This window comes from Stegostoma tigrinum, chromosome 34 (assembly GCF_030684315.1).
Source record: "Stegostoma tigrinum isolate sSteTig4 chromosome 34, sSteTig4.hap1, whole genome shotgun sequence".
NCBI lineage: Eukaryota > Metazoa > Chordata > Chondrichthyes > Orectolobiformes > Stegostomatidae > Stegostoma > Stegostoma tigrinum.
In genome coordinates, this window is record NC_081387.1 from 9,554,469 (window position 1) to 9,582,329 (window position 27,861).

General features: G+C 41.3%; 1 protein-coding gene across 1 annotated transcript; it reads left to right on the plus strand.

Annotated features, from left to right (window-relative positions):
- Positions 1–1,959: 1,959 nt before the first annotated feature.
- Positions 1,960–15,397, plus strand: LOC125446559 (muscarinic acetylcholine receptor M2-like). Its single transcript, XM_048520236.2, has 2 exons — positions 1,960–2,048; positions 13,967–15,397. The coding sequence occupies exons 1-2, from the start codon at positions 1,968–1,970 to the stop codon at positions 15,395–15,397; spliced, it is 1,512 nt and encodes a 503-aa protein (XP_048376193.2). The 5' UTR covers positions 1,960–1,967.
- Positions 15,398–27,861: the final 12,464 nt, after the last annotated feature.

Sequence of the window (27,861 nt, forward strand, 5' to 3'; positions counted from 1 at the left end):
AGATTGCTTGATTGGCAGTATACCCACGAACATCAACTCTATCTACTACCGACACTTAGCCGAAGCAGTGTGTATTATCCTCAAGGTGCACTGCAGAAATTCACCAAAGACCCTCAGGCACCACCTTCAAAACCCATGACTATGTCCATTTAGTCGGTCAAGGGCTGCAGATATATGAGAACACCACCTTCAAGCTCCCCTTCAAACTGCTCACCATCCTGATGTGGAAAGATGTTGCCATTCCTTCAAGTTGATGGGCTATAACTCCTTCCCTAATGGCATTGGGGTCAACCCACAGCAAGTGGACTGCACTAGTTCAAGCTGTTCACCAACACCTTTTCAGGGGCAGCTAGGATTGGGCAATAAATGCTCGTCATCCAGTGAAGCTCACATCTCACAAATGAATAATACCAAAATAAAACCTTCAGATTTCAATAAAGAGTGTTTACTTGCACAAGAGACTTGAAGAACAGCTGGTCAGTCTTTCCAACTGTGATCTAAGACTAAAAGGCACCACATTCTCAGAAATTCCGTTTATGCCATCAATATTGCATGAACAAACGGAACCATTGCCTTGACAGTGGAAGGTTTATTTGGATCATCAGCATCTGGAATTTAAATGTCAAGTCCAGCATTTTGCTGCATCAATATCTGTCAGAATCAATGAGGTGAACCAAGGCATCGTTGATAGTTTCATGTATTTCAGCTCTTCATCGTCATCTGCAGAAATCTATCACTGAAAGGACAAATCAACATAATCATTTCTTTGGCTGCAGGCTCAGTGACAGAGTGCAAAACAACCTCAATTTCCCGAAAACTTTCCACTGTCGGACTATTAAGCCTTTCCTTCACAGTGTGAGATCTGAAAAAAATTATCTGCTGAGCAGGAGAAAAGGCTAAACTATTTCTATCTTAGCTGTCTGAGACATATCGTCTACATCTTTTGGCATGACAATCGCACTTATTTTGGAATCTGCTATTTCCGTGAAAATATAGTCATTATTAAACCAATGTCATTGCATTGTATTTGTACTTTATGCAGATGATGGGCCTGTGCTAAACGAAATTTTGTAAAGTTACCTTGCAACTGGGCTGCAATCTGTTTGATGTTCATGCCTCCAATGCATAAGATACGTGTGAATAAGATATAAAAATAATTGATGTTGATAGAATCAGAGCCAAATGGCCATCAACACTCGAAGTTGACTACATAGGGAAGCGCTTAGGGGAACATCAAAACATGCGCTCTCGGAACAGGAGTAGTCCATTCAGTCCCTTGGACATTCTCGGTATTTAATATGGTCATTCTGATCTCATCTTGGCCTCAACTCTACTTTCCTGTCAACTGTCCACAGCCCTTCTGCCTGTTAATTATTAAAAATCAGTTATCGGCTCTTTTAGTGTTCATAATGTCTTTGACATCCATTGCACTCTAGCGAATAAATTAGACAGATTCACAAGCTTTTGAGAGCAGTAATTTTTCCTCATCTCCATTTTAAAACAGCTGTCCCTTAACCTGAAAAAAAAGTGCTATTCAGATTGGATAAATTATAAGGCTGAAATCAACAAGTAGAGTTCCCAGTGTAAACAAACACACCACGTAATCCTATTAATTTTCAGCCCACTTCCTTCATCAATGGCTAGATGCAATAGAAACTGCCATGCCAGTTTAATAGGATTTGGAGAACATTTAATCTGAGCGTGCAATGTTTGGTTCAAGCGTTATATGTTGTTCACAATACGGAAATGGTCAAACATGTATTCTGACAATAAAAGTGTTTGATTACAAATGGTTAATGAATCTGCTTGTTTAGTAGCTGTAATTAATGTCAGTCTCCATGCAATTGAACTGTACCACTGGAGTATTTGGTCTCTATTAAAAAGGGAAGCTACTCAATAAGTTATAGTTCTCATTGTGCAGGAGTTTTGTATCCAGCACTAAGAAAAGGATGAGCAGTTTTATAGATATGGACCAGTGGATAGTAAATAATTTCATTGTTAACTTTGAAAGGTATACTATACTATGCTTGCTCTTATCGGTATTTCTGGTAAGTCTTCAAGTCGAATTATTAATTCCACAGACTTTATTTAAATGCATTAATGTTTTTGACATTAAGCCAGTTACAATATTAGTTGAATGTCTGTCATGCTTGGTGTCATGTTAAAACAAGTTCATCATGGCCAGAGGTCCAATCTCATATTGGTTTTAGGATAAGACTCATCTGACTTTGAAAAATAAACAAATAAGCACTGTAATGTGAGAAATCTGCTGAGGTCAGTTGAAACAATCTGCCGTACTTTGTTTGATGGAAGAACAAGTCAATTCTGGAAAAGCAAAGCCTGCCGCTAGAGACAGTGAGTACTTTGATCCTTATGTTTTTGTTTGGAATATCTCTGCCATGCCTGCGTTACAGTGAATGCATTTTCATCTTAAAACCACAAGTTGTGGTGGTAGCAAACGCCTGATCACAGGTGGGGTCATGACCTATATTAACCATCAGCCAGAGAGTACTGGTTCCAAGTGTGAGTTTGAGGGTTGTCATATCCTTTGTGACAATAAGCCTCTGGTCAATTCATCTGGTCACTTTGCACAACTTTCTTCACTATGTCATTGGGGATGCAACATCTTCCATCATCTGTGCACGTCCAGCCCCAGAAAGACTTTATTAATGGTTTATCAACAAGATCCTAGGTTTATGCCTTGATTATTTTGTCCTTTAAATGGCAAGGGTATCTGTAGGTTTTGGAATTGTATGTTGTTGAACATTTGCTATTGGCGGTTACAAGTTGTGTAACCTTAGTTGCCATTCACCAAAGCACAAAACATATAGATCAGACTGTGGACATAAATATTGGCTATCTATGTACTAATATGTTTATTTTTCTTTGTCGATTTCATTAGTCAGCCAACGTTCATGCATGACATTTTTTGTCGTGATGAGGTAAATAGGCTGGCAACAGACTCTTTTTCTGTCACCATTTTTCCAATGTAGTGGAATGTACAGTCTGCTGACAATCATGTGTTGTTGAGTATTGATACGTAGAAACATATAAATCTTTCCTCTCATAACAACATTCTGTAAACTGTTTCTGAAGGTGTACATGGCAGACACCTGACATAGATTATCCATGAGCATGTTGAAGTAATCTTCTGACTGTGTAAATAGGGTACCACATCATTAACATACAGACATTCCTTTAAAAGAATACATAATTTTCAGCCTTTATTGCTAGAAGATTTTCTCATCTAATCGTGCCTCCAGGTACATTCCCTCCATGTCAACATTGTTAGTCTAGTCAGTATCACCAACGTAAATAAACCATACAAAACATAGGCAAAGCAAAATATCACTGAATATCAAATAACTGTTTGGCATTTATTGATAATTCATAACAGAACATTAAATACGATTCCCTATATATATATATATATGCATGTATGTATGTATGTGTGTGTATATATATATATATATATATATATATCAGTCAATCTAGTGACAACTCTGATGCTATCACATGGAAAATGTATTGAATCCAAATGATTTGGTTTTGTTTCTGATTTATAGCGTTCGCAGTTCTTTGGGTTTTTATTAATGATCTGCTGATTGTTATCATCAACCTGATAATGATGGACATTCCAGTCACTCATTATAAACAAGGTATTACTGTGTTGTCCATTCCCCACATGCATTATTGATCCACATCCTGTTCACAGTCACCTTCATCACGATAACTCAGAGAAAACTTCATCTGTGGCTCTGCAAACAGTGACTGTACTACCATGTTTATTGTAAATGAGGTGGCATTTAATGCTTATGGATCAGTATTGCCTGTGGAATGTCCCCTTACATTTCCACATTGTGAAGCTGTAATAGGGCATCATGATTCAGGTTAACAATTGAGTACAATGCTGAAGATAATGCAATGAAAATTCCCAAGGATATCATCAGAAAATCATGGGTATTTGTATCGGAAAATGATTAGAAGGTTGGGGCTCTTATCTTTCAAAATTAAGATGGCTTAAAAAGTGATCCAAACATGGGTCTTAAATGATGGAAAATTGCCTTACTATTGACAGAGAGGTAATATTTCTTCTGTTGAGAAAAACTGTAAGAGAGGACGTCACTGAAGGGAGGAGTCGGAGGGTGGAGCAGTAGCACAGTGTATTTATAAATGTATCTGAGTTTCGGGCACATTATGGCTGCGAAAAAAAAAAGACTGACTTACAGGGAAGCTGTGGCCTGAATGGCTGTAGGAAATTTGCACTAAATTTGAAAAGAAAGAACGCGGCAAAGGAGCACTAATACATTAATTTACTCATGAATAACTTTGTATAAAGAATAAGTTGATTAATTATGTAGAGACAGTTGGACAGGTAATGTGCTGTAACTGTATGAAGTGAGAGCTGGCAGTTCCTATTGTGAACTGCAGTGACCACATCTGCAGTAAGTATTGGTTGCTAGAACTATCGCTCAGGGTTTATGAGTATGAATCTGAGCTTCAAACACTGCCTTACAATTTGGGAGGGGGAGAAGTACCTAGACACTTTGCTTCTGGATGTGGTTATGCCTGTATGAGACACTTACTCCCTGTGAGGATGAGGAAGAGAGCTATTGGGAAGATGAGATGGCTGACCACTGCACCGAGGTACAGGGGGCCAGTCAAGGAGGGGGCAACAAGGACAGTTGTAGGGGACTCTCTAATTAAGGGCATTGATAGCATCCTTTGTAAGCAGGAACAAAAGTCTCATGGTGTCTTGCCTGCCCATTACCAGGGTGAGGGACATTCTGACCTGCTTAAAAGAATGTTGGATTAGAAGGTTGAGGATGCAGTTATTGTGAACAACGTTTGTTAAAGCAACATTTGCAGAGCTAGAAAGGAGGAAATGTTTGGGGGTTATCAAGCATTATGAATGAAATGAGGGAACAGGACCTCAAGGGTTAAAATACCCGGAGCACTACCCGGGCCATGTGCAAATTGACTTAAGGATAAGTAAATATGGGAACTGAACACGTGGCAAAAAGTTTGGTTGCAGGAAAGAGGGGTTCCATTTCATGGGGCATAAGCAACAGTTTTAGAACAGGAGGCAACCATACCTTTGGGATGGTCACCACCTGAAATTATTTGGAACCAGTGTTCTAGTGAAAAGGATAAATAGGGTGGTCACTAGGATTTTGATGCCAGAATTTTTAAAAAAAGAACAAGTTATTAAAAAAAAACAAGTATGAAGGCACTTTACCCAAATGTTGGGAGCATTCCAAAAAATGTAGATTAGTGAATGGCACAAATTACTGTGAATGAGTATGATTTAGTAGCCATTAGGGAAACATGACTGCAGGATGGTCACAACTGGGACTTAAATTTCTTAGGGGATCAGTCTATACAGAAGAACACACAGGAAGGTAAGTGGGGTGGTGTAGCTTTGATATTTAAGGATGAAATCAGGGTGGTAGTGTGAGTTGATATAGGTTACATGCAGAATAATGTTGAATCAATTTGGGTCAAAATTAGAAATTCTAAAAAGAAAAAGCCACTGATAGGCATATTCTTGAGGTCACCAAGTAGTAGCATCACATTGGGGTGGGCAATAAACAAACACATAGCTCATGTCTATAAACATGGCATGTTAATTATCATGGGGGACTGTCATATCAATTGGTTGGACCAGGTCTGTCAAGGCAGCCTTGGGGAGCTGTTAATTGAATGCATTGATGATAGTTTTCTTGAATACTATGGAACAGACCTGACAAGGGAGGAAAATATTCCAGATCTGGTCCAGTGTAATGAGACATAAATGATTACTGATCTCATGGTTAGGAATCCTCTTGAAAGGTGCAATCATAGTTTCGTTGAATGTAGAATGCAGATTGGAATGTGAAAAGATAAAAGACACTACCAAGTCCCTGAGCTTGAGAACGGAGAATGCAGTAGAAAGAGGGAGGAATTTGCAAAAGTGAACTGGAAACAGAGACTTTATGGTGGGACAGTTGAGGAACAATGGAGTGCTTATAAATCAAGTTTTCAAAGTGCTCAGCAAAAGAATGTTCCAGGATGTAACTAGAGGTACCAAGGGGTAATTAGCCATGGATATCTAAGAAAATAAGAGAGGCGATCAAATTGAAAGATAAGGCATACTAAGGAATAAAAGAATGATGCAAGTAAGATTAGGCCCAATCAAGGATAGTAGTGGTAAGTTGTGTGTGGAGTCAGATGAGATAGGGGAAGCGCTAAATGAATATTTTTCAACAGTATTCACTCTAGAAAATGACAATGTTGTCAAGAAGAATACTGAGATACAGGCTACTAGACTAGGTGGGATTGAGGTTCACAAGGAAGAGGTATTAGAAATCCTACAGAGGGTGAAGATAGATAGGTCCCCTGGGCCGGATGGGATTTATCCTCAGATCCTCTGGGAAGCCAGGGAGGAGATTGCCGAGCCTTTGGCATTGATCTTTAACTTGTCTTTGTCTACAGTAATAGTGCCAGATGACTGGAGGATAACAAATGTGGTTCCCCTGTTCAAGAAGGGGAGTAGAGACAACCTTGGAAATTATAGACCAGTGAGCCTTACCTCAGTTGTTGGTAAAGTGTTGGAAAAGGTTATAAGGGATAGGATTTATCTTCATCTAGAAAAGAATAAATTGATTGGGGATAGTCGGCACGGTTTTGTGAAGGGAAGGTCGTGCCTCACAAATCTTATTGAGGTCTTTGAGAAGGTGACCAAACAGGTCGATTAGAGTAAACCAGTTGATGTGGTGTATATGGATTTCAGCAAGGCGTTTGATAAGGTTGCCCACAGTAGGCTATTGTACAAAATGTGGAGGAATGGAATTGTGGGAGATTTGGCATTTTGGATTGGAAATTAGCTTGCTGAAAGAAGACAGAGGGTGGTAGTTGATGGGAAATGTTCATCCTGGAGACCAGTTACTAGTGGTGTACCGCAAGGGTCGGTGTTGGGTCCACTGCTGTTTGTCAGTATTTTATAAATGACCTGGATGAGGGCGTAGAAGGATGGGTTAGAAAATTTGCAGACGACACTAAGGTCGGTGGAGTTGTGGATAGTGACGAAGGATGTTGTAGGTTACAAAGAGACATAGATAAGCTGCAGAGCTGGGCTGAGAGGTGGCAAATGGAGTTTAATGCGGACAAGCGTGAGGTGATCCACTTTGGTAGGAGTAACCGGAAGGCAAAGTACAGGGCTAATGGTAAGATTCTTGGTAGTGTAGATGGGCAGAGAGACCTCGGTGTCCATGTACACAGATCCTTGAAAGTTGCCACCCAGGTTGACAGCGCTGTTAAGAAGGCATACAGTGTTTTAGCTTTTATTAATAGAGAGATCGAGTTCCAGAACCAAGAGGTTATGGTGAAGCTGTACAAAACTCTGGTGTGGCCGCACTTGGAGTATTGTGTACAGTTCTGGTCACCGCACTATAAGAAGGATGTGGAAGCTTTGGAAAAGGTGCAGAGGAGATTTACAAGGATGTTGCCTGGTATGGAGGGAAGGTCTTACGAGGAAAGGCTGAGGGACTTGAGACTGTTTTCATTGGAGAGAAGAAGGTTGAGAGGTGACTTAATTGAGACATATAAAATAAACAGAGGGTTAGATAGGGTGGATAGGGAGAGTCATTTTCCTAGGATGGTGATGGCGAGCATGAGGGGGCATAGCTTTAAATTGAGGGGTGAAAGATATGGGACAGATGCCAGAGGTAGTTTCTTTACTCAGAGATTAGTAAGGGAATGGAACGCTTTGCCTGCAACCGTGGTAGATTCGCCAACTTTAGGTACATTTAAGTCGTCATTGGACAAGCATATGGACGTACATGGAATAGTGCAGGTTAGATGGGCTTGAGATCGGTATGACAGGTCGGCACAACATCGAGGGCCGAAGGGCCTGTACTGTGCTGTAATGTTCTATGTTCTATGTTCTAAAGTTGTTAAGACCAGTCGGAAATTAGAAGATAGGGAAACAAATTACAGGTCAACAGAAACCCACAAAAAAAATCTGTAAAGAAAAGCAAGATAGATAATGAGATTAAACTAGCTCAGAATATAAAGACCTGTAACACAAGTTTCTACAAATACATAAAATGTAAATGAGTGGCAAAGGTAAGTGTTAGTCCTTCAGAGGATTAGAACAGGGATTAATAATGTGATATGAGGAAATAGCCGAGGCATTGAACAGATATTTTGCATTGGTTTTCACAGTGGAGGACAGGAATAACATGCTAGTAATTGATGACAAGGAAACTAAGATAGCTGAAGAGCCAGAAATGATCACTATCACAAAATAAGTGGTGCTGGGAAAGCTAATGGAGCTGAAGGTGGACAAGTCTCCTAGCCCTGATGGAATACATCCCAGGGTACCTAAAGAGGTGACAGGAGAAATAGCAAATGCACCCTCTGTAATTTTCTCTGGGGCAATTCCAGTAGATTAGAGAACAGAAAATGTGACATCACTGTTTAGTAAAAGGAGGTAGACAAAAAATGGGGAATTATAGGCTGGTTAGTTTAACTTTTGTAGGTGGAAAATGCTTGAAACTGTCATCAGGGAAGAAAAGAAAAACAATACATCTGGACAGAAATTGTCCCATTCAGCAGCTGCAGCATGGTTTCGTAAGGGGCCGATCATATTTGACTAATTTGCTGGAATTCTATGAAGCCATTTTGAACACAGCCGACAACAAGGAGCCAGTACATGTGGTGTATCTGGTTTTCCAAAAGGCATTCATCAAAGTACCGCACAAAAGGCTGCTGCATTCTATAAATGTGCATGGCATTACAGGCAATACATTAGCATGGATAGAGGATTGGTTAACTAACAGAAAACAAAGAGTGGGGATAACTGAATGCTTCCCCGGTTGGTAATCAGTGTCAATGGGTGTGGCTCAGGGATCAGTGTTGAGACCACATCTGTTTACAATTTACATAGATGCTTTGGAGCTGATGACCATGTGTAGTATGTGAAAGTTTGTGATGACACTAAGATAAATGGTGGAACAAAGTGTGCAGAAGACTCTGAAATATTGGATAGGGGTATTGATCATTTCAGCGAAAGGACAAGCGTTTGGGAGATGCATTACAATTTTGACAAAATATGAAGTCAATCATGTTGGTCGGGACTACAGTGAAAAGGACTATTATTTGAATGGTTAAAAAAGATGCATCATGCCACTGTGCAGAGGCATCTTGTTGTCCTTGTTCACAAATCACAGAAAGTTGGTTTGCACGTGCAACAGATAATTAAGAAGGCATTTGGAAGTTTGTCCTTAATTGCTAGAGGGATTGAGATTAAAATCAGGAAGGTTATGTTAAGCTATATAGGGTGTTGGTGTGGCTACCTGGAGTACTGTGTGCAGTTTTGGTCTCCTTACACTTGAAAAAGGATGTATTGACACTGGAGGGGATGCAGAGGTGCATCGCGAGGTTGCTTCCAGAGTGGAGGGGTTTGGATAACGCGGAGAAACTGAGTAAACTGAAGTTATATTCATTGAAATTTAGAAGCATGAGGGAGGATCTTACGAAAGCATTTAAAATTATGAAGGGGATAACATGGAAGCAGGGTAGATGTTTCCACTGGTGTGTTAAACTAGAACAAGAGGGCATAGTCTCAAAATTATGGAGAGAAAATTTAAGGTTGAATAGAGGAGGATATTCTTCACTCAGAGTGTTATGAATTTGTGGAATTCCCATCTCAGTGAAGTCGCTTAACCTTCCTCATTGAATATTTTTGTAGATAAGACAGATAATTTTAGAGCCGTGATTGAACTGAGGGTTCTGGTGAAAGGGTGAGTAAATGGAGCTGAGGCCATGAAAAGATCAGCTAGGGTCGTATTGAATGGCAGAGCAGGCTCAAAGGGCTAGATGGCCTGTCTCTGCTCCTGTTTCTTATGTACTATATTTGCCACTACAATGCGAACAAGATATCGTTTGAGGAAATGAAAAGAAAGCACTTGAAGACCATTAAGAATATGGAACTTACTAGTACAAGTCTGATTCGAATGACTACTGCAGATACATTCAGGTTGGATGTAAACAAACATTTGAGGCGGCATGGAATAAATGGTTCTTATGATATTTTTATGGAAAGAACAACGTGGAAGGGCAAATAAAATATTGGCATCTGAATGGTCTCATTGGGCCAAGCCATATTCTCTGCATCGTAAAACTAATTTAAATTTGGCTGAACAATAACAACTATTGTGTACGTCAGTGCAGTAAATATAATTTAAATTTGTAAACTATTGCAGTGGTGATCAGTTAAAATGTTTGTGGCACACATTGTCTGAAATGATTACAGAAATAAAATGCCCATCAAGACCATTGGCAAAGATGGAATTATTTCTGTGTATATTACTCAAATTCTGTACAGCTTGTTATGAATTAAAATGGTCATTGGGAATGCTTTTGCTGAATCTCTTTACAAAGATCACAGGAGGACTCAATTATTTAGAAAATGTAAAAAAAATGTTTTCGTATATGTTAAGAATATGGAATTTGCCAGCATGAGAACTGATTGCAATGAATACTATAGGTGCATTCAAAATGGCTACAGACAAGTGTGAGGTGGAAGGATATAAATGTTAAGAAATGACATGGAAGGGCAAATAAAACACAGGCAGCAGAATGGCCTCATCGTATCAATGAATTTCATTCATATGGTGTGTAATGTAAATTATTACTGAAATATGCTGTCACTCGATGTGTGTCAAGAAATTGGAACTTGTTAGCACTACGAATGGTTGCAATGAACACTATGGATGCATTCAAAATGCGTATAGGCAAAAATATGATTGATTGGAATGATTACTATGGATGCATTCAAAATGGATACAGGCAAAAATATGACTTATTGGAATGAATAGGATGGACTAATTGGAATGACTTGTTTGGATGCACTCAAAATAGAAAAAGGCAAAGATATGACATGGAAGGAACTGGGTGCTTATGGCAATATATTTATATGAGCAAAAATTGGAACAAATAGTATAGATGAACATGTGAGGCGGAATAGAATAAATGCTTTGGTCTCAAGGGTCAAGCCATTTTCTTTGTGTCAGATATCTAATTTAAATTATTACTCAACATCAAGAAATACTTTGTAAAATTGGCAAAGAAAATATGTCAAGCAATTTTATCTGCATTGTATTTCTACCAGAAATTATTACGCACTAACAATGTTAACGAACACCCAGACTTCAGTCTCCTGCAGATAATTTCCAATGGAAACAAACAAAAAAAACCACTAGGAATCAGAAACAAAAATAGAAGTGATCGAAGAGCTGGGCATATTTGACAGAATCAGTGGAGAGGGAAAACAGAGTTAAAATTTTAGGTCCAGGGGCTCCTCTTCTGAAAAAGGAATGCTGCCTGACTGGCTGAGCTTTGCAAGCAATTTCTGTTTTCATTTCTGATATTTTCTCATGAACCTGTTCAGAGATGTTAACATACAGCTTCGGAGCAGGAGGAACTTGAACTCAGGCTTCTTAGCTCAGAAATAGCACATTGAGCCAGAAGGGCCCATATCAGTTTCCAGGATTCGAGAGATTCATTGAGAACCCTTGGTCAGCTCACAGGCTTTGTAATTGCACAGTGAAATCAGATGATATTTAGGGAGAAATCAGGAATAGAATCAAGGTGGCAGTAGAGTAGGACTCTTCAGCGGAGCTCGTAGGCTCTGTCTATTTCTGTGCTTATTTTTCCTCCCATGTTTTTTAAAAAATTCTTTCTTCCTACTTCCCATCCTTGGCCAGTATTGGCAATACCCAGTGTAAAGCTAAGTGTGTCTCCAGGCCTCGAGAGCCTCATTATCAAACCAGACCTATGTGGTCTGGGTGCCAGAGTGCACTCGTCTGCTCTATCTTCTCTGCTTGAAATGATTTTATTTCTGAAGTTTTTATTTCTTTATTCTTCAAAATTACTGCTATGATTTTGTACCTGGGTACTTTTCATACTGAGGATGGCATGAAGTTCTGCAATGCTGAACTTCTGTTTTAAATATATTTTTCTAAATTCTTCCGGAGAGTCTGTACCAAGATACTTTTGGATCTGCCTGGGCTTCTTAAAAGATGACTTTGTAAATGTTTTGCTGTGCTCGTGTGAGTACATGTGACAATAAATATAGGTCTAATTCTAATTCAAATTCAATGTGAAGGTAAATGAGGATTGTCATACCAAGGGTCAGATGTGACACAAAAGGGAAGTCAAACCTCAGGACAGTTAAAAAGTATTTTCAGCCAAAGTTGTCAAAATATATAGGTTTCATTTTGCAGTATGAGCTTCAGAGAATATTCTTGTACTATAAAAATCCTGCTATACATTATCAACTTGTATTTCATCATAAGCAAAACTATCTTTGCATTAGTTACTTTTAGCATAGTTTTCATAGATCATGCAAACTACATAATTACAGAAATAGCTTAAAAATGACTTAATACCCCCAATCATATCAGTGCTCCCGTCCCCACATATCCAATTTAAAAATGCATAAAATCAATGTCAAATGACTTAGACTAATTCCTGTCTTCCAGAGGTGAAGCTGCATCGTGCTTCACAACCGCCTTTGGCTGATAGAAGATTGAAGGCTTTCATCTTCAAAGGAGTAGTAATGCTGGAGTCTTGTAGAACCTTCTTAGGTACTTCGGATTTGCAGAATTTGCATTAATTACTGTTCTCAGTATGTGAGCTGAAAGGAAACAGAGAAACAAAATTAGTCTTCTCTTCCCAATTAACTATTTGAAAAACACAAAGATGAACTACATTGGATAGCCAAACACTAAAAACTTAGTGATGTGTTTACAATGCCATTCATCAGCATCTTCATTCAAATCAACAAAGTAATTAACTATTAAAACATAACTAAATGCACCAATGAGATCATTCATAATTAAAAGTGAACATTATCGGAGCGATGTGATAACACTAGAAAGCGTGTAGACGAGATTTACCGGGATGTTGCCTGAGCTGGAAAGTCTTAATTTTGGAGAGCAAGATTGCTGCTGATTTCCTTGCAGCACAGGAGGCTGGGTGGGTCATGACTAAAATATATAAAGCTAGAAGGATCAAGGGTAGAATCAAAGATTCACACAGCACGGAAACAGGCCTTTCCTCCATCCTTCTTCCATTCCCATATGAAACTAATCTGATTTGCCAGCGTTTTTCCTATATCGCTCTGAACTTTTCCTATTCATGTACTTATCCAAATATCTTTTACATGTTGCAATTGTGCCTGTATCTGCCAATTCCTCTGAAAATTCATTCTAAAAGCCATCTGCCCTCTGTGCAAAACAATTGCCTTCCACACCCGTTTAAACCATTCTCTTCTCACCTTAAAATTATGCTCTTTCATTTTTAAACGCACCACCCTAGGGAAAGGACCATTGGTGTTTACCGAATCTCTGCCTCTCACGATTTCATAAACATCCATAAGGTTACCCCTCAACCTTCAAAGCTTCATTGAAAAGCGACCCAGCCTAACCAGCCTCTTGCAGGAAGGAATATTTCCCTTTAGCAGAGGGGGGGGGGGGGGGGGAATGACCAGAAGGTTGATTATAAGGAGCAGGAGGCTTAGAGATGACTTTTTTTTCTTCAGCCTGAGGGTGACATGAATATGCATCTCACTGTGTGCATGGTGGTAAAATTACAAATCCTCATATCTGTAAGAAGTGTTGTGCTCTTATGCTACCGAGGCATAATCGATTTTGCACCAGTGCGGGAAAGTTGGATTACAAGAGTGAGGCAGTACTTTCTTTGAATATCACAGGCTCAGTAGACTGAGGCACACTTTTTTTTTTGTGCTGCACATTCCTGTTACTGTAACTCTGAGAACTGTCACAAACATTATGAAGTGTTTGTAACACATTCGTTCCTTTACAACCTGGATGGCAGCAGCTCACTGAGCCATGAGTTGCCTTTTGGCTCCAAAATGTCTGGATTTTTAATTCTAAAGTATTCTTTCCTTCTTTGCTAGGCCTCGTCAGTGCCAGCTGTACATCACAATGAATTGATGGTGAAATTAATTGCGATGAATGAGACTTTCAGTCAGAGAACAGACACGCTTACTTCTGAAAGAGGCAGTTTTTACCGATCTGTCAAAATGGTCACTATTGCGATTGTGACAGGATCTTTAAGTTTGGTGACCATTATTGGAAACATTCTAGTCCTGCTTTCTGTGCAAGTAAACAGACATTTACGAACTATTAACAACTATTTTATTTGCAGCTTGGCTTGCGCTGATTTGATTCTCGGGGCATTTTCCATGAATCTATATACAATATACACTGTGACTGGGTATTGGCCATTGAGTCCATTGGTGTGTGAGTTCTGGCTTGCTGTCGATCACATTGCTACTACCGCGTCTGGAATGAACCTCCTTCTCATCAGCTTTGACCGTTATTTCTGCGTAACAAGACCCTTCAGTTACCCAATGAAAAGAACAAAAAAAATGTCAGGGATCATGATTACAGCAGCGTGGGGGCTGTCTGTTGTCGTATGGTGTCCCGTTATTCTCGCCTGGCAGTTCACCGTTGGTGGCTGGGCAGTTAACGAGGGCGAGTGTTACGCACAATTCTTCTCAGATCCAGTCGTTTCTTTTGGCATTTCAATAGCCGCCTTCTTTCTCCCCGTTGCCATCATGGTGGGTTTATATGTGCGCATATCTCAAGCCAGCAGGAATCCAATGAAGGATGATGAAACAGAATATAAAACAAGCAAAGGCACGACTCCTCCCAGTTCAGCGAGAGACAAAGTCGTGGACCCGAAATGTAACAAAATCTTAAACAATTCTCGCGGGCTGATCCACATCGGAAAGCAAAGTGGTAAAATACCTTTTGAAATAACAGTCGCGAAGGAGTTTTCAGATGATTTAACTTCACTCAACCTGTCCCCTACAAACCAAATTAAGGAAGGGAAAATACAAGGAGGAACTGTGCTCCCTGGTATACGATGCACAACAGACAATGACAATCTCTCTGACTTCAAGGTAATTAGTTTGTCTCAAAAATGTGACAACTGTGATCACACATTAGTTTGCAAGCAAGGCGGTGTTGACCAGAATGGCGATGAAAATCTTATCAGAGGCGTTCGTGGGATCATTGAAATGACCAAGGCTATTGCTAAAAAGAAGAGGGGAACTGTAACGCGCAAAAAGGCAGTGACTAGGACTGTCCTGGCCATTCTGTTAGCATTTATCATCACCTGGATCCCATATAGTTTCATGGTCCTCACAAACACTTTCTGTCCAATCTGTATCCCCAACACAGCCTGGACAATTGCATATTGGATCTGTTACATCAACAGCACTATCAATCCAGCCTGCTACGCCCTGTGTAATCAAACCTTCAAGAAAACGTTCAAGAATCTTCTTGTCTGTCAGTGCAAGAATATTAGAGCATCGAGATAAGAACAGAAGCTCCACTCACACATTAATCCATACCTCAGATGTAGCAATTATGTTCACTTTGTTATGTTCACGCTAAATTAAAACGAACATGTTAATTGCTTCAGATTAAATGGCTATTGGTGTGTTTTCAGAAGCAAATGTGAACTGTGTCCAATGCAATTATTATGATTGTTATTTCTGAAGTGCATCCTTTTTAATTAGAATATATTCATGAGTGAACCAGAACGTGGAATTGTCCAAAGTTCATACAATATAAAATTGAGTATACTTCTGTAAATTTAAAATATTTAATTTACTGTATAGTCCTAATTAAAAGCTATCGGTAAATTCGGACTTTGTCTTGGGCAATAGTGACTGTACCCTGGAAATACAATGATTGTGTTGATTCTTGTGTGTGCATTATCACTCGGTAATTTACATCACTGCCTTTTGAATTGATTATCTAATATTATGAACACTGCAGTTGAAGAAAGGCAGTATTTTCCACTGACTTTCTAATAATTCATACCCATTAGACCCAGTTTGGTGCTGACAAATTAAGTCTAGTACTATGGTGAAAGCCTGATTTTAACTGCATGAATTTCTGCCCTCAACTTTCGAAAGAAAAGAAAATACTCATACATATAGGTTCTTTGATTTCAGTTGTCAGTGAACAACAGTAAAAAAAACTCTATGAATGTAACTTGAGTCTAGATCTGTAGAATCTTGACATTTCTGTACCGATGGAATGGAGGTTAGACCAATATAAGTAATTAGTCAAACTGTTTCGCAAAAATCCGAAATGAATATTTGTGAAATTCTGTTGTGTACTTACAGCATCCAAGGTAATTCATTTTCTCCCCATAGCTGAAAATATCAGCTGAGAACAAAACTCCCTCCCGTCTGACAATAGAATCACAGTTTCATTATACAATAGGGAATATGTGCTGTTATACTGTTGTTTGTAAAATGATAAAGTGCAGCTAAAATAAAAACTTGAAATTAAATAACTCCTCATATGGGGGAAAAAGAAGCAGAGGCAAATGCCAGCCATTGTCCTGAAGAAATGGTTGATTGTGGAAACAAGTAAAATGGACTTTGTGACACCGGAACTGATTGTAAATGGGAATAATATTTGATACTTGTTTTTAGATGTTGGCTTTTTGTTCAAGATCATAAGGCATTGGAGCAGATTTAGGCATTCAATTCATCATGATGCTTTGCCATTCTGTGAGATCATGGCTGATCCTCAACTTCTTATATATCAATTATATATACTTGGAGTCGTGTGGTGAAGGTAAAACTCTTGAATCATAGCTTGCTTCAAGGTACAAATATATTTTCATCCTTGTCCAGTTAGGCACTCGAGAATGTAACAGACAATTCTCCAGTGATGTCTCACTCCTACTCCTCAACTTTCTATCTTAACATGAATCTGGACCAAATCAAAATTCAGTAGATGCTGAAAATTTCCAGGAAAACCACAAAATAGTGGTAATATTCAACGATTTGGGCAAAATCTGTGGGCATAACTTTGACAAAGTCCTGCTTGGGAGAGTGATAGCAAATGTAACAGGACATGCGTCCAATGAAATTTCGCAGATTCGATCCAGAATTGGCTTGGAAGCACACCCTTCCAAGATGGCTGACTCTTCAGCTCGAGAGATCTGCTTAATCTGTTTCTTTGTGTTTTCTTTTTCACTTTTTCTTTCTTGTCATTTGAAGAATTGACAAAGAAGATTGATGAAGGCAGAGAGGTGAATGTTGTCCATCAGGACTTCGGCATGGTTTTAAACAAGCTTCCACAAGGCAGATGAGTTGACAATTTTACATCACATGGAATCCAGAACAAACGAGTCATTTGAATACAAAACTGACTTGAAGATAGGTGACAGTGAGAAATTGTGGAACATTGTTTTTCCTTCTGAAGGCCTGTGACCATCGGCATGCCGTAAGGTTTGGTGTTGGTTTAACTTTTTTTTTGTCTTTGATATAAATGATATTGATGTGAATGAAGGCAGAATGCTTACTAAGTTTGCAGATGACACTAAAATTGGTGATGTAGAAGAAGAAAATTATTGCAGAGTGCAAAGGAACTTCCATTAAATAGGCCGATGGTTGAGGAGTGGCAGGCAGGCTTTAATTTAGATAAATGTGATGTGTTGCACTTTGTAAGCCAAACTCAGGGCAGAACTTGCATAACTAATGATTGTGTCCTGTGGAGTTTTGCCTCACAAAAGACCTTTTGGTGCAGATTCATAGTTTATAGAAGGTGGAGTCACATGTGCACAGGGTGGTGAAGAAGGCATTTGGTACACTTGCCCCTATTGGTCAGTGCATTGAGTGTAGGAGTTGGTATGCTATGTTGAGGATGCATAGGACATTATTTAGACTACTTTTGGAATTTGGCATTCAATCCTGGTATCCCTACTACAGGAAATATATTGTTAAATTTGAAAGGGTGCCGAAACAATTTGAAAGATGTTGTTGGGGTCGGAACGTTTGAGCTATTGGAAGAAGCTGTACATGCTGGCGCAATGGTCCCTGGAGCTTTGAAGGTTGAAGGCTGGCCTTATCGCAGATAATAATTCATGACAGGCGTAGATAGTGTGAATATCAAGGTTTTTTTTCCCCCATGGTGTGGATATCCAAATCTAGAGGGGATATGTGCATGATATGAGGGGAAGATTTAAAAGTGACCTACATTGAAATGGAATATACTGTCTGAGGAAGTGGTGGAGACTGGTCCAATTACAACACTTAAAAGGCATCTAGATATGTTCATGATTAGGAAGGGCTGAAGGTGATGTGACCCAATGGCTGGCTGTTTGGGCTGGATTAACTTAGGACATGCGGTCAGCACAGACAGGTTGGACTGAACAGTCTGTTTCCATGCTGCGAAACTCAATGTCACTATGACTCCATTTTGTGATTTTCATTTATATAATTTCTCCTTGTCTATATCTTGAACTTTTGTCCTCAACATGAACCTAGACTCTCAGCCTCATCATGGACCCAGTGTGTATATCTGTAGCCTGGTGTGGTGACTTCTCGATTGAGTGTGCAGTCCTTTTGGGTTGGTGTGACAATATCTCAGACTGGCGTGGGAGTCTTCCTGCCTGGTTTGGTGGTCTCTTGGTGGCCTGATGAGGAGGTATCTAGTGGCCCAGTGTCGCAGGCTCTTGGTAGTCTGGTGTGGCCTCAGCATAGACTTAGAGCCTCGAGATGATTCCAGAACTGTTGCCCAGCATCAAAACTGTTGAGTTAAAGGCCAGTGCAGTCTGCAATTAAGGCACATTCCAACCCACAGGCGAGGTGGGCTCTTTTGGAAATTTGTTCTTCTGTTTCTTTTTATCCCCAGTTCGCTGCTATGATATGTCAAGATGGACTTCCTATTTCTTTATTTTTCTATGTTGTTTTCAATTAGGAATTTGTAAGTAACAAGCTTTCCCTAGGTACCCTTGTACCTCGGACGGCACTATAATTGGCGACTTGTAAATGATTCACTGTTCTCATTTGTGTCCATGTGACAATGGAGCTACTGCTAATTCTAACTGTAAGCAGATGGTGATAGTTGAGAGTTATTTTTCCAACTGAAGGTTTGTGTCCAGTGTGCTCACACAGTAGCAGATTTGGTTCCCCAACTGCTTTAGTTTCCTTCTTGCTTTTATCGGCATGAGAGTTGACCACGTGAGCCGGGGGCATCCGTGAAGATAAAGTTTCTGCATAAAAAGAAACTTGCCTCGTGAGACAGCGGCCTTCTTGCTGTCAGCGGTGGCAGAAATTAGAACATTAGCTGGAAAGTGAACTGTTATATTCGGGCATTGGCTAAACTCAAAACACTACACGAGTATTTTCTCCCAACCATCCTTCTCCTCCAACCAAAAAACAAGTGATTGTGTGGAAGGTCAGAAAGGTAAGGGAAGTTTTGTTTTTTCCCTTTATTCTTTTGACAATCTAGAGTAGAGAAAATAGCAGCTAGGGCAGTTGCATGCTCCTCCTGTAGGATGTGGAACCTAAGGGTCACTATTAGTGTCCTTTTTGACTTCACTTGCGGGAAGTGCATCCAACTCCAGCTCCTCACAGACCACATTAGGGAACTGGAGTTGGAAGAACTCGAATCATTCAGAAGGCTGAGGGGGTGATAGATAGGAGTTATAGTGAGGTAATCACACCAAAGACACAGGACAGATTTAACTTACATAGTGTCAAGAGAGGGAAAGAGCATAGGCAGATGGTGCAGGGATCCACGGTGGTCGTTCCCCTCAATTATAAGCATACCCCTTTGGATACTGTTGGGGGCTTGGTGTGGTGCTACCACGGGAGACCTGTAGTGGCCATGTCTCTGGCACTGAGCCTAGGTATATGGCTCATAAGGGAAGGGAAGAGAATAGGATAGCGATAATGATAGGAGATTCAATGGTTAGGGAAACACACAGGAGATTCTGTGGTATTGAGCAAATCTCCCGCATGGTGCCCGGGTCAGGGATGCCTTGGATCGATTCTCCAGGATTCTGAAGGGGGAAGGAGAGCAGCCAGAAGTCGCGGTACACATTGTTACCAATGACATAGCTAGGAAACTGGTCAAGGACCTGAAAAGTGAATAAGGGAGTTAGGGTGAAATCCACATGCCAGGATGAGTATGTAGTAATCTCAGGATTGCTAATAATGCCACGGGCAAGGGATGCTAGGAATTGAGTGGGAATGCAACTGAAAACATGGCTACAGAGCTGGCGAGGGAGGGAGGGCTTCAGGTATGTTGATCATTGGGATTTCTTCCGGGGAAGATGGGAGCTGTACAGAAAGGATGGGTTGCACCTGATCTGGAGGAGTACCAATATCCCAGGAGGGAGGTTTGCCAGAGTTCTTTGGGAGGGTTGAAACTATTTTGGCAGGGGGATGGGAACTGGAGCTAAGGATCAGAGGATGGGGTGGCCGCTGTACAGGTGGGTAGAGAAAGCAGAGAGTCTATGAGGAAGGATATGCAGTTAACAGGGAAAGGGACAGTCAGTTCGACATGTTGAAGTGCATTTGCTTCAATGCAAGAAGTGTCAGGTTTAAGGGTGACGAACTAAATGCATGGATCAGTACTTGGAACTATGATGTTGTAGCCATTACGGACACTTGGATAACGCAGGGGCAGGAATAGTTGTTGGATGTTCCGGGTATAGAAGTTTCAATAGAAATAGGGATGGGGGGGAGTTAAAAGAGGTAGGGGGTGGGGCGGGTGAAGTTGCTAATGAGGGATGGTATCGCAGCTGCAGAAAGGGAGCTCGTGGAGGAAGGTTTACCTACTGAGTCATTAGGGGTGGAAGTCAGAAACAAGGTAGGAGCAAGTCACTTTATTTGGAGTTTTCCCTAGACTCCCCAATAGCAACAGAGGTGCTGAGGAACAGCCTGGGAGACAGATTGTGGAAAGATGAAGAAGTTGTAGGGTTGTTGTCATGGTTGAATTCAACTTCCCTAATATAGACTAAATCATCTTTAGTGCAAATAGTTTGGATGGAGCAGATTTTTTTTAGGTGTGTCCAGGAAGGATTTCTGACTCAATAATTAGATCAACCGAATACAGGGGTGGCCATGTTGGATATGGTGCTTGGCAAAGGACCAGGCCAAGTGTCAGATCTCTTGGTGGGAGAGCATTTAGGTGATAGTGATCACATCTCCTTGATCTTTACAGAGAAGGATAGGAGTTGACGGTATGGGAAAGCATTTAATTGGACGAGGGAGAAATACTATGCTATTATGCCAGAACTGTGGAATATAAATTGGGATCAGGTATTCTCAGGCAAATACATGACAGAAATGTGGAGGTTGTTTAGGGAGCAGTTGCTACGAGCACTGGATAGGTTTGTCCCATTGAGGCAAGGAAGGGATGGTAAGGTGAAGGAATCTTGAATGACTAGACATATGGAACATTTAGTAAAGAGGAAGAAGAAAGCTTACTTAATGTTGAAGAAGCAAGGTTCAGACTCTAGAGGTCTATAAGGTAGCCTGAAAGGACCTGAAAAATGGACTTAGGAGAGCAAAAAAAAATGTGAAAAAGCCTTGTCCGGTAGGATCAAGAAAATCCCCAAAGTGTTCTATGCTTATGTGAGGAACAAGAGGACGGCCAGAGTGAGGGTAGTGCCAATCAGGGCAGGAGAGTGAACTTGTGTGTGCAGTCAAATGAGGTAGGAGAGGTCCTTAATGAATATTTGGCTTCAGTGGCCACCAGTGAGAGAGACATTGACATTTGTGAGGACAGAATAAACAGGTAGATGTGCTCAAACAGGTTGATGTTCGGAAGGAGGATGTGTTGAGATTTTGAAAAAAGAAAACACAAGGACAGATAAATATCCTGGGCCAGAGGGAATATACCCAAGGCTATTGCAGCATGTGAGGGAAGAAATTTCTGCCCTTTTGGCAATGATATTTGCATTCCCGCTGTCCATTGGAGTAGTACCAGATGACTGGAGGTTGGAAAATGAAATTCCTTGTTCAAGAAAGAGAGTAAAAATAATCCTTAGGTTCTTTCCTCAGAGAATGGTAGAGGCCTAGAATGCATTGCTGGAGAATATAGTGGAGTCTGCCTCATTAGGGACATTTAAGCAGTTATTAGATAGGCACATGGATAATAGTATAAAGTAGGGGTAAAGGTTAGATAGACCTTAGATTTAGGGTAAAAATTTAGCACAACATTGTGAGCTGAAGAGCCTGTACTGTGCTGTACTGTTCAAAGTTCGACGTTCTGTGTTCCTGGGAATTACAGACCAGTCAATCTTACTTCTTTGCTGGGCAAATTATTGGAGATGATTCTGAGAGATAGCATTTATGATTATTTGGAAAAGAACAGTTTGACTACAAATCATCAGCATGGCTTTATAAGGGGCAGGTCATGCCTCACAAGTCTTATTTATTTCTTTGAGGATGTGACAAAACACATTGATGAAGGCACAGCAGTGGATGTGGCGTATATGGATTTTAGAAAGGCATTTGATAAGGTTCCCCCCATGGTAGACTCATTCAGACATGAGGGAGGCATGACATTCCTGGAAATTTAGCTGCCTAAATACAACACTGGCTGTCTAATAGAAGACAGAGGGTGGTCGTAGATTGAAAGTATTCATCCTGGTGCTTAGTGACCAGTAAAAGAATTGAATGCTGAACTGGAAGGGTGCGTTAGTAAGTTTGCCGATGACATGAAGATTAGTGGAGTTGTGGATGGTGTGGAGGGCTGTTGAAGGTTGCAGTGGTACCTTGGCAGGTTGCAGAGCTTAGCAAAGAAGTGGCAGATGGAATTCAACCCAGAAAAGTGTGAAGTGAGTCATTTTGGAGGCTCAAATTTAAATGCAGCATCCAGGGTATCTGGCAGGATTCTTGGCAGTGCAGAGGAACAGAGGGAACTTGGCGTCCACGTCCATAGGTCCCTTAAAGTTGCTACCAATGTTGAAAGAATTGTGGAGAAGGCATATGGTCTGTTGGCTTTCATATACAGGAGAACTGAGCTTAAAAGCCGTGAGGTTATGCTGCAGGTCTATAAAATCCTGGTTAGACCACACTTGGATTGTTGCATTCAGTTCTGGAAGGATGTGGGAGTTTTAGAGAAGGTGCAGAGGAGATTTACCAGGATGCTGTCTGGACTGGAGGGCAGGTCTTATAAGGAAAAGTTAAGGGAGCTAGGACTTTTCTAATTGGAGCGAAGCAGCATGAGAGTTGACTTGATAGAGGTGTACAGGATGATGGGAGGCAGAGTTAGAATGGATAGCCAGAGACTTTTTCTCAGGCCGAAAATGACTATTATGAGGGGCATAACTTTACAGTGATTGGAGGAAGATATAGGGGAGTTGTCAGAGGTGAGTTGTTTACACAGAGAGTGGTGGTGGAGTCAGATAGTTTAGACACTTTTTAAGCGAATCTTGGATAGGCACATGGATACGAGCATAATGTAGGATATACAGGGTAGTTTAATCTTAGAGAGGGATTGCTGTTCTGCACAACAATGTGCGCTGACAAGGCCTGTACTGAGCTGTACCGTTCTCTATTCTGTGTTCGTATAAATGATTCAGACTTGAACATAGCAAGATTTATCACTAAGTTTGCAGACATTGGGAAAAACCCGTGGCCTGGTCGAAAGTGAGAAGATCACCTCAGAGTACATCAGAATGCAGATACGCTCGCCAGATGAACTGATAAGTGGTAAATCGAATTCAATCAGTATAAATGTTAGCTGACGTACTTGGGAAAGACAAAAACGGCAAGGAAATACTTAATGTACAGTATGTTTTTAGTTGACTGCGTGCCGAAGATGTTAATCTGAGTGCCCTCCAACTGGAAATGATGCATGAACGTGGAGATCCAATCCTCATTACAATGTATGTCCGAGGCATTAAAGTCGGACAACCCTGACATGTGCAGGAATTCCAGTTACGAACTCCATCAGGCCATCAGAGGCACCAAGAGGCAATACGAGACTAAGCTTGAGACTCAGATTAAATGCGTGGTCACCCTTCATTTCAGGGAAACTCTACCTCACACAGTCAGTTGCAAGGTGAAGTCGGCTAGAATTGGGGGCAAGAGTACATCTCTACTCAATGTGTCCCAAGTTTGCTTTGGACGGAAGGGCAGTGAGACTCTCTCAGCTGTCCCGACAGGTTAGGATGTACCTGCACTGTCAGTTTCAGCCACAGATGTTAACTTGGCCTGCTTGAATGTGAACCCATGGAAAACGACCGGCACAGATGGTTTCCTTCGCCATGCACTTAGATATTGACGGGAGCACTCGCAGGCATCTTCAACCTCCCCATGTTGCGATCTAAAGTCTCCACCTGCTTCAAAAAGCCTACCATCATCCCAGTGACGAAGAAAATCGTGCATTGTGTCTCAATTAACTACTGTCTAGTAGCGCTGACGGCCATAATTAAGAAGTGCTTGGAGTATTTAGCAATGGCTCACATCAACTTCAGCCTCCCTGATTTCTTTTATCCCTTGCAATTGGCCGACTAGCCGATACTTATCATTGGAACATTCGTACAACAAGGACACCTATATCGGCCTCCTACTTAGTGACCATAACTCTCCCTTCAACAGCATAGTTCCAAATAAACTCATTTCCAGATTGCAGGCCCCAGGTCTCTGCCCGCATTCTGTAGTTGAATTCTCTACTTCTTGAGCAACAGATGCAATTGGTAAAGATAAGCAGCAATTACTCCTGAAGAATGGTCCTAAACACTGGCGCCCTGAAAGGTTGCATACTCAGCTCCTCAGCTAATTTTACACACAGGATTGTGTGTCCAAATTCAGCATTAGCTCCATTCACATCTGTGGCCCTCGTGTTTGTCTAAACCTCCATAAAGTTGATAAAGCCTGCTGCGTTCCTGGGGAAGAAAAGAAAACCATCCCAGCTTTTCCAGCCTCTTCTTATTGCACAAAACTTTCAGTCTCAGTGACATACTTGTAAATCTTTTTTACGCCGTTCCCAGTTCCATAAAATCATGCTTCAAGCAAGGTAACCGGAATCACACGCAATACTCCAAATGTGTCCTCTACAATGTCAGCAATGTGATGCACTTCATGAGGTCTCACAAAAGAATGCTTCCCTTTGGAGCCATTCTGCTTTCAAATTCTGTGATCTCTCTGGCTGAACATCATCAGATGTGACACCTCCCCTCAAATAAACTATCTCCCCACTGGCATCTTCCCTTGGGGATACTCACCTCTGGACATCTTGACCCAGCGTTCTTCACCCTTGGAGTGTGCAGTTCAGCTATCTCTGTTGGAGTATCAGCCATTGTACTGCTCACCCTAGTCATTTTTTTTCTGACATCATCTCCACTTGAACGCCAGCCCTTCAAAACTTCTTACATTGGATTTACTACACAAACAATATTTTCCCGAAATGCCTCAGAGAGACTCCACATAGAGTGATTTAACTCGGAGTGTCAGTACGTGGAGTGATTCACCTCCGAATGACTCCGCATGAAACTTTTTGAGGTATCATGCCTGCACACGGATTTACGTCCAAGTGTCTCCACATGGATGGATTCACTTCGGACTGCCTTCACACGGAATGATTCACATTAGAGTAACTCCACATGGAATGATTTACATAAAAGTGTTTCCACATGGATTGCTTCACTTCAGAGTGTCTCAAAATGGACTTACTAATCTCAGAATGTCTCCACACAGAATTATTCACCTCAGAGTAACTTCACATGGAACAATTCACCTCAGAGTATCGCCATATGGAATGATTCACATCTGAGTGTCTCCAAACTTGAGTGATTCACCTCTGGGAGTCTCCACATGGATTGACACAGGTCAGATATTTTGCACACAAAGGGATTTACTATGGAATACCAAGTAGTTGAGTGATTCAGCTCAGTGTCTCAAAATTCAGTGACTCACCACAGCGTGTCCATACTTAGAATAACTCATCTCCACATTATGTGCCTCCACATTGACAGACGCGTTTTAGAATGTGTGCACATGAACACGCTCAACTCTGCCTGTTTCCACTTCACCTCAAAGTCGCTTCACATCTCATGATTCACCTTCGAAAGTCTGCATTTGGCGAAATTCATAGCAGAGCATCTGCACATGGAGTGGGTCTCCTCAGAGTTACTGCAGATGCAGTGATTGAAGTCAGATTGTCGACTTGTAGAATGACTCACTTCAGAGTAAGTGGATGGATTCAACTCAGTGTCTCCAGATGGAGTGCCATCCGTCAGAACGTCCGCACATGGACGCATTCAGCTGAGAGAGAGAGAGAGGCGCCACATGTAGTGCTACATATCAGAATCTCTCTGCACGGAGTGTCTCAGGATGGATTGATTCACCTCAGTGTGTCTCCACATAGACTGGACTTACCTCAGAGAGCTACCACCTGAAATGATTCTCCTCATAGTGACTTCACAATGGAGTAACTTGTCTCAGAATGTCTCCACATGCAATGGCTCACTTCTATTGCCTGTACATAGAGTAACTAGCAAGGTCGCAACAGATAAAGCCATGTCCTTATCCCCATAACCCTATCTGGGGTTTTAACCCTGACCAAACTATTTAACCTACAGATCTACAGTGGTTAGCACTGCAGCCTCACAACGCCAGGGACCTGGGTTCGATTCCAGCCTCTGGTGACTGTATGTGTGGAGTTTGCACATTCTCTCCGTGTCTGAGTGGGTTTTCATTTCCTCCCACAGTCCAAAGATGTGCAGGTTAGGTGGATTGGCCATGCTAAATTGCCCGTAGTGTTCAGGGGTGTGTTTGGGGTAAAGGGGGATGGGTCTGAGTGGGATGCTGCAAGGGGCAGTGTGGACTTGTTGGGCCAAAGGGCCTGCTTCCACACTGTAGGGAATCTAATCTAATCTAATCCCTGGGAAGTATGTTACAATTTCTGGCCTGAGAAATCTATTTAACCTGCACATAATTAGACTGTGGACGGAAACTGGATTACCCGGAGGGAAACCATGCAGACAAGGGGATAATGTGCAAACTCCACACGGACAGTGACCCGAGGTTGGAATCAAACCTGTGTTCCTGGCAGCAGTGATTAATGTATGTGCAGTAGCTTTTGCAAAAGCCTAGAATGAATAGAATAAAACAGAATTTCAGAGACATATAGCTCAGAAACAAAACCTTTGGTCCAGTTGGTCCATGCTGAGCATAATCCCAAACCAAATGATTTCCACCTGCCTGTTCTTGGCTCATATCTCTCCAAGCCTTTTTGATTAATGCACTTATCCAAATGTCTTTTAAACATTGTAATTATACCCAAATCCAACACTTCCTCAAGAAATCGATTCCACAAGTCAATGATCTTCTGCGTAAAAAGAAAGCTCCCGATGTATTTTTATAATATGCCTCCTGTCACCTTAAACAAAAGTGCTCACGAATCTTGAATTCCCAAGCCTGCTACTGTTATTTCTCTCTACACTCCTCATTATTTTGTAAATTTCTACAAGGTCACTTCTCAACACCCTACGCTCCAGTGGAAAAAAAGTATCAGCCTATCATTCATAATGCAACCTTTCCATGCTCAGCAACACCCTGGTAAGTCTCTTCTGAGCCCTCTCTGGTTTAACACTATCCTTCCTCTACCTGGCCAACCAGAACCGGACATGATATTAGACCAGACTCCCTACAGTGTGGAAACAGGTCCTTCGGCCCAACAAGTCCACGCTGTCCCTTGGAGAATCCCACCCAGACCCATCCCCCTATATCCCCCACCCACCCCTGAACACTACAGGCAATTTAGCATGGCCGATCCACCTAGCCTTCACATTTTTGGACTGTGGGAGGAAACCAGGGCACCTGAAGGAAACCCACGCAGACATGGGGAAAATGTGCAAACTCTGCACAGACAGTTGCCTGAGGCTGGAATCAAACCCGGGTCCCTGGTGCTGCGAGGATGCAGTGCTAACCACTGAGCCACCATGCCGCCCTAGGCCACAGAGGAGGCCTCACAAGTGTCCTGTCTAACCTCAATATGATTTCCCAACTCCTAT